The following is an 8,081-nucleotide window of genomic DNA, read 5'->3' on the forward strand; positions in this document are numbered from 1 at the left end:
TAGACGGAGAACAGAAACCTCACAGGGGCGAGCGCTTAACCCAAAGCCAAAGGTAGTGTGGTGTCAAGGAAATGTTAGAAAGAAAAATAAGTTAATTAGGAAGAAAAGAAAAGAAAAGACTAGTATCCTAAAGTTAGTCGCCTCTTACGATCATATTAAGGGGCAGCAGGTACAATATAGCCAATAAAAATATAAATAAAACTTGCTGCACGCAAATGCATACTATGCCTTTGTTTCAAATGGCCTATGGGAGGCAACTCTCGATAAAACATGGACTAAATCAATTCAAAACTTATTATATAAAATGTGGTAATTCCATTTTATGTTTGCCAAGAAAATTCCAAATTATTCATAAAAAAAAGACGAAAATATAATAGCTGTTAATCATGCTATGTTTTTCCTATATATTTTACATTCATTGTTTGTAGTTAAATTATATTTGAAAACTATATTCGGTATACATACATGTATGATATATGAGTCTGCTTCACTTAGAATCGGATCAAAGAGTTTTAGAATTTTGATATGTCTAAATATCCCTTTAATGTCCTAGGGGAGCTAACCTTGATATATAAACCGTCCTCAACTATATCGTGGTTGAGGAACGTTAGATTCCAAATATTTAGTATCTACTTGAAAGTAATGCATGTGAATGGGTGAACGTGCTTTGTTATTATAAAAGTCGGTCATGTATTTCGTGAGAACTTTTATACGACTAAACTTTAGCCGTTTAATTACGACACTGTCTGGTATTCTATATATAGTAAAAGTTTAAATATTGTCGAAAAGAGATGTCACTTATAATCTAATCTGAGTAGACGTGTAGAGGGCGGGTGTAATTATATATATATTAATTAGTTTCAAGATCTTGAATCTATTAATTAGTAAAGGGTGTGGTTGAATGCTTTCAGGTGCGACTGTGGATATGAATAGGAAACCACGCTCACATTCTAAAGCTTTGAAACTAATCACTTTCTGACAAGTTTTACACGCAAGTGAAACAATCAATTGACGGTGGTGTTCTTTTTAATGTTAGGTTAATTATTACATGTTTTACAAAAACGTTAGTAATTGTAATTTTCTGTTGTCTTGTAAACAATCCTCTCATTGCGAAAGGTCACTTATTTTCAGCATTATACATTGTAAAAATTAATTGGTGACATATTTCTGTTGTAATATTGATATGCATGATAGTTGATCTTGGTCTTTTTTAAAGTGCTATATCACTGAAGCATGCCGCCGAAGACACCTTCTCAGAACAGCGCCGAAATAAAGAACCTTTCAAGAGAAAGGTGTCGGTTTTTTATGGTCCTACATATATCTATAAGTGTAATTATGACACGGTGTACATCATCTTTGTGGAATTAGATATTTAAAAGTTGTATAATTGCTACAATAAATATCTATTGCAATCTCCTTTAGCTTAAGATTAGTAAAATTGTAGTGTTTCGGAGTTCAATAAGAAGACTTAAAGCGGTGGTCTCGATCACTCTCCCCAAAAATTCCCGTAGTTCAATATCCTTTAAACTTGTTCTATGAAGTGTTATACTTACAGCTAATCTAATACTGTATCAACTTCCTGACATCCCTGTATTTCAAATGCCTGGTTTTCTGCCCCTCGGTGCTCACTGGTCACTCTTCGTCGTCATCAGGTGGTCGCCAACTACGTATCCTCAGATGTTTCAACCCTAAACCACGACATTCTCCAGTTGTGGGTCAGTAGTGGTGGCCAATCCACTTCTCGATGGATACTGACTTCCATTCGTAGTTGTCCCGACGGTGCCATAACCAGCAAGATGCTTTCTCAGCAGCGTCACCAAATCTCCTCAAGGTTGATGACATTACCTTCCCCCGTACTCCTATAGCTAAGTGTCGCAGGAGTCTGTTCGATGATTGAGCTGGGAACTCCCTGCATCCAACCTCGACTGCGAACAGTCATGTCTTCCATCCTTTTTCTTTGCAGTATGCTATTAGATCCGCATACTTCAAGTTCTTCCTTCCATGCGCTTCTTCACAATTTTCCTCCCAATGTACTGTGAGCTCCACTACGATGATAGTTCTTGACTAGTTCGATACCAGAACCGTGTCTGGACGTAATGTAGTATATATACTATTGGGAAAACAAGCCTTCCATCCGAGTCCACTTTGAGCTTCCAGTCATTTCCTCTATCCAGCAATTATGTCTAGCTGACATCGTCCGCTCCACTGCCTCGCCTTCCCTCACAAACATCTTCATACTTCCTTGTGCTTCCTTCTCCTTTCTTCCTCTACAATTATTTCAAGTTCGCGTAGGACCTTATTGTGACGCCATCTGTAACGCCCCTGTGTCAACGATGTCCGACACCCTGACAAGATGTGGGTCATCGATCCCTGGCTACCACAGAGCTGACATGATGGGTCATCAGTAATAAGTCTCCGCTGGTGAAGATTTGATGGGGACGGTAGTGTGTCGTATATCGCTCTTAACAGGAATTCGATCCTGTATTGGTCCTTCCTTCACACTTCTAAACAAGACAGTTTCTTGCTTGGCAATTTTCACTCCATCCAGCTCAACAGATTTTGACTTCCTCTTGTCTTCCTCTACCCGCCAGACCTCGCTCTGAACCATCCTGCGCCTCTCTGGCATTGATGCGTTCTTCCACTGTTGAAAATGCTGCAACTCTAGTCCTTGCCTTCCGCTCAAGTGCTTCCAATCACATCCCGTACTTCGAGCATACTTTCAATCTGGTTGGTCTGCAGATGCTGATGCTGACCTCGTTCTTCCTGTCATTGTCTGGATCTTAGGAGTCCCACAATGTCATAACTAGGCGTCACTTTGCTAACTTGAACTCCTCTACCACTTATGAAAGTGGTAAATGTAGCTGGTTGAATTTCCCATACAATCCTACGAAAGTAAATCCTGGAGGGACGCCAAGCCATCGCCGTAGATAACTGTTAACTGCTCTTTCCAACTCCTCAACTTTCGTCAGCCTTGACAAAACCCCATATAATATACTAAGTATATTATTGAAATTGTTTCTTTACATATCCACTATAATACCATGACTGCTCCTAAACAACTTTGATTATGACTTTATGCAGTTGGGTATATTATTAGTGAATATTAAAACTATTAAAAACTACTATAAATACTACTAATACTACACCAGACCGTGATCATGGCCACCCAAATGTAATTACACATTTTTAAGAAAATGTGAAACTCATGTTTTAGCTTCACAAATTGGACGAGTTGATGCACAAATACAAAATGTGCAAGAAAAAGACTTTTTTAACTTTGATTCTTTTAAAAAAAATACTTTCAAAAACTGTACAGACAGTACTAAATAGAAATCACCTTTTTTGAAAATTGGTAAACAAGTGCTCTTTCAAGCCTTCATCGAGAGATTTTCTAAAAATAATAAAAAGAGGAACTGAAGTTTCAACGGCAGTATTTTTCAACATTTATTTTTTTTTATTCAAAACCGACAGCTTTGCCAGAAATAATATTGATTATTTTTGGCAAAATTGTCTAGTAGTCCATTTCATTAGCGAACATTAATTCCCTGGTTCCGAGTATACATATCCGGAATATCCTTTCCGTTTCCAAAAGCTAATTCTTTTGTTAGCGATCTACGTCACATAAACGCTTGAAAAATTAAAAGGAAAACAACATGGACGAAAAAGACCGCACAATTTGGGTTGGAAATTTGTCAGAAAAGGTTACAGAGCCCCTCTTATATGAGCTATTTTTACAGGTTTGTAATATATATTGCTAGTGTTGATAAAGGGAATATCCTTGTGTTAACTCATACGATTATAACACTCCTAATAACCTCAATTCAGCCATATCACAGCGTCATATAACAGCGGGAGAAGTCTTGCTACCCAGCTACCAGGTTATCAACCTCCTTCATCGTGTTGGAGATTTTGCTGATATTGAAGTGTGTGCTATGTACAGGGGGTGTATTTTAATGTTTAATTTGATTTCGATGTTTGTTTTTTTTTTAATTTTTCTAATGTGGTAGTTGTGGCCGTGTCAGAAAAGAGTTTGTTCTAATCCCTATTTAGATTCCTCCTCAAGGCTCTTGCATGCGACATCCGTTAACATTTCCTTGTGAACACGATTACTTGAGTAAATTTTCAGAGAGATCTTGGATGAGTTCAAAAATCAACCTGATTAGATCGTAACTTAAAAAGTTATTGCCCTTTGCAATTATAACTATTGAATCTTGTGAACATGATAACTTGAGTAAATATGATCTGAGCTTAATGAAACTTTGCATATAGACTATCATTGGAAATATCTCGAACAACTAGCTGTGAAAATAATTTTGATTTGACTCTAACTTATTTACATAGTAAATTACATAACTAATTTGTATCAAATATCAGGTGACCGTTAAGGTCCATGAGATGTTATTTATTAATTATTATAAAAATGAGATCACAGCAAATTTAATATTGTTAAATAAAATGTAAAAATAAAGATGAACAGTTTTCAATAAAACAATATAGTTTATCTCTGTCCAAATGCTCACTTTGTATCATGAGTCATTTCTGTGAACATTTCTTTGTTGTACAAAAGTTATGTTAACCCACTTAGTATGAAACGTTAACTCACATAATACAAAAAGATTTGAAGGTTCCTCACGAATCTGTAATAACGGGGTTGGACTGAACATGTACGTTTATGTATAATCTAACTCTAAATTAATTTTTATTGTATTATTCCCAACATGGATCATTACATGTATTATATGATACTGACACAGTGACACAAAAAGACAAAGTTTTAATGTAGTTTTGTTGTTTGATTTTGCAGGCTGGTCCACTAGAGAAAGTAAAATTAGCCGTAGACAAGGAAGGAAGACCAAGAAGTTACGCCTTCGTGACATTCAAACATGAATGTTCAGTACCTTACACAATAGAGTTGATGAATGGCATTGAACTTTTCGGCAGTAGTCTACGACTACAAACAAGAACAGGTATTATACGTAAGCTAGTTATACAGTAAAGCTGGATATTTAATAAAGCAATCAAGTAACTTATGAATAATATTTCAAGAAGAGTCGCCAGAAAACTTATTTTCATGTTTTGATGGGTCCTAATACAAAGAGTAATTTTTAAAATTAATATTACCATAACTTGTATAATTTGTGCACCAATGTTATTTGTGCTGGTACTTTTTTGGGGCTGAAATACTGAAAAAAAATCTACTATCAGTATATTTTGCATATCAAAATATTTTGGAAAAAAAACGATGTCCAGGGAATTTCAAAATCGATGTACATACTGGTTCTATCAAAAATAATTAATTGCATCCCGAAGAAATTCCATGACACTATGTCCTATATGGAATGAAGTATTGATTTTGCATGCACCAAAAACAAAATTAATTATTTAATATTATTTTTTGTGTAAATTAGACATGTATATACACAATTAAACACCAATTACTGTTCAAATGATGAGTGTCATTTATGCTCTGTCAACGGTGGAGCATCTTTAATGATTATTATAAGAGATAAGATTTTTTGTTTCCAGTTGAATATGTATCTCACAAGCTATTCAATAATGCGACAATTAAACAACACTGTTGATATCACCAATATTTGAATAAAACACAAAGGCTTACTTGATATTAGGGATTGCTCGATATATGGCAATTAATTCTTTACAGATTTTTTTTCTATTATTTATTCAAGAAATTAATTAGTTTTGCTTATTGTCTTTTGCATTAATAATTAACAAGACTATATAAGTTTTAATGGTGTAACCTCTAAGATCAAACAAAAGAAAGATTTCCAGATCAAAAATATAAACTTCTTAAATTACCAGCTTTATCTAGCTATGTTTGAATAGCTACATGTTTGATTCTTTACTTGCAGGATCATCCAGCAGTGCCACTTATGATGGTGGTAATGCCGCTCAGTCTGCCCCATATAGCAGTCCCATACCAAGTGGCAGTTCACATGATAACAGGTCTCCCTCAGGTCCTGTACCACATAATCTCCAAAGATCCGTTACCTGGCACGGAAATTCACAATCAGGTGGACGCAGTCCCGAAATTAACTTCAGAAACTTGCCAAACATGCAGCCAGTTGTGAATGCCATGTCATTTCAGCAAAGGAGAGAGCGAGTTATGCGGCAACATAATTTACAAGTTTCAATTCATAATCAGCAAGTCATACAGAGATTGACCACACAGCCTATACCTCACTCCAACCCTTACGGCCGCTCTAGTCGGCCCTGGCAACAGACTCCATATAGACGCTACTGATGCTATACTTGTGCCCATACAAGAACTCATGTCCGTCTACTAGCATCTGGCATTCAAGTGCAATGTTGCCTTTCAAATTGGCCCAAGTTACATAAATCGTAAAGTCAGAAGGCCAGTGCTTAGATAGAGATGTTCCAATTTATACATACTGATCAACGTTTATAGAAGTTTGGTTTGAAAAAAAAAAATTAAAAAGGCCCATGAAAGCATTTTAATGATAAGATTAACTTAATTAACACAGGGACAAATATTGTAAAGGGATTATTAGATACTATTTTTAATCGTGGATAAGTATCCTCAATAGTCCTAATAAAGCAAATATATTTCTTAACTTCAAAAATGACGATTTTTTTTGCATTTGGTCAAAATTTTATTTTTGAGTCAATTTCATTTAATTCAGTATCAGTCTTTTTTAAAGAAGTTTCAAAGAATTTATCTTAAACACCAGTATGTAAACAATTTTATTTATTTTATTTTGTAATCAGTATAACAATTACTATGGTAGTTTTAAGGGACAAATTTAATACTGGTCTTCTCAAAATACAATTGTACATTTTTACACTGGGTATGCAATTTGTCAGCGTATATTCACATAGATACAGATAACAATTCATTTAGCCGTTCTATTTTTATATCATACATTTGTCCTCAAAATGTGTTTTATTTTACATTAAAAAGTTCAGATGGATTTATAACCAAGACTTTTTGGGAACAATAGTGCAGTAACACCCCCGTATAAAACCTCTAGGCTTGTAATGAATTCAATTCATCATATTATAAATACCAATCTTGACTAATTAACAATACATTGTCATGCATGCTGGACAGATGATCGTGATTTTATTACAAGGAGAGGACTGATGTTTTTAATGTGTATTTTATATGTCTAATTGTTTCATTGAATATAAATGTTTGTAATTATTGTATGTTTCTCTGTTGTTAATCATATACAAGATTCAGCGAGTGTCATTCAGAAATTAGGATACATGCTTTTGTTTTGTTAAATGTTCAGGAAAAAATATTGGAGGCCAATTTAAACTAACTTTCATTCATGTGTGATTTATTTTCTTGAATTTCGCGACAAAGGTAAATTTGCACAAGTTCATCTTTGCGAATTAATATCTTCCACAATTCTTACACAATGAAAACAAAGATTTTTCAATTCAATTTTGAATCCAAGAACTTCAAATTGCTTTGAAACAAAATTTTGCGAAATTTAGTAGCTGTGAAAGACAGATGGTTAACAGTCAGTGGATATTTTTAGAAGCTGTAAATTGTTTTGAACCACAATACACACAGCTGTTGATAGTTTGTCAGCGACGATTTGGCTTATTGCTCTGAGTCATATATATATATATGCATATATGTGGATAGTCCGCTAAACCTATACCTATATTATTAGGCTTTTTAATTTATTAGCTCGCCTATTCGAAGAATAGGGGTAGCTAATGTTGTCACCCCGGCGTCGGCGTCAGCGTTGGCGTCCCATTTCACGTTCAAGTTTTTGAGCAAGTTTCTGTTTCGTCAATTGTTTAAGCTTAAGTCATCATAAATGTTTATGATTTTATTTTCCTAATGTGTATGGATGCTGAACGTGATAATACAACCCATTTGGGGCCCTTTAGGGGGTTTTTGAGTCTGTTAATTTGTCATATTTCCATGTTTAAATAGTAAATACTTGAACATCAACTTCTTCTGAATAGGCGAGCTTTGCTGTTCTCCAACAGCTCTTGTTATTATTCCTAATATATATATTAGGCAAAAAAAAAAAAAAAAAAAATAAATAAATAAAAACTATTATAGGCAGGTTTATTGGACT

The 8,081-nt window shown here is 34.7% G+C and overlaps 1 protein-coding gene across 1 annotated transcript; it reads left to right on the forward strand.

Annotated features, from left to right (window-relative positions):
* The first annotated feature begins 3,609 nt into the window (after positions 1-3,609).
* LOC138317328 (RNA-binding protein 7-like) lies at positions 3,610-7,184 on the forward strand. Its single transcript, XM_069258915.1, has 3 exons — positions 3,610-3,737; positions 4,805-4,967; positions 5,871-7,184. Exons 1-3 carry the CDS (start codon positions 3,654-3,656, stop codon positions 6,260-6,262), a joined length of 639 nt encoding a protein of 212 aa, XP_069115016.1. The 5' UTR covers positions 3,610-3,653; the 3' UTR covers positions 6,263-7,184.
* The last annotated feature ends 897 nt before the right edge of the window (positions 7,185-8,081 follow it).

This window comes from Argopecten irradians, chromosome 3, assembly GCF_041381155.1.
Source record: "Argopecten irradians isolate NY chromosome 3, Ai_NY, whole genome shotgun sequence".
NCBI classification, from domain to species: Eukaryota; Metazoa; Mollusca; class Bivalvia; order Pectinida; family Pectinidae; genus Argopecten; species Argopecten irradians.

What these genes read in the sequence shown, in the direction of transcription:
- LOC138317328 (XM_069258915.1), top strand. Translation starts at nt 3,654, where the DNA reads ATGGACGAAAAAGACCGCACAATTTGGGTTGGAAATTTGTCAGAAAAG. An exon ending in TATATGAGCTATTTTTACAG is followed by an intron (nt 3,738 to 4,804) that starts GTTTGTAATATA and finishes TTGATTTTGCAG; the next exon opens with GCTGGTCCACTAGAGAAAGT. An exon ending in ACGACTACAAACAAGAACAG is followed by an intron (nt 4,968 to 5,870) that starts GTATTATACGTA and finishes CTTTACTTGCAG; the next exon opens with GATCATCCAGCAGTGCCACT.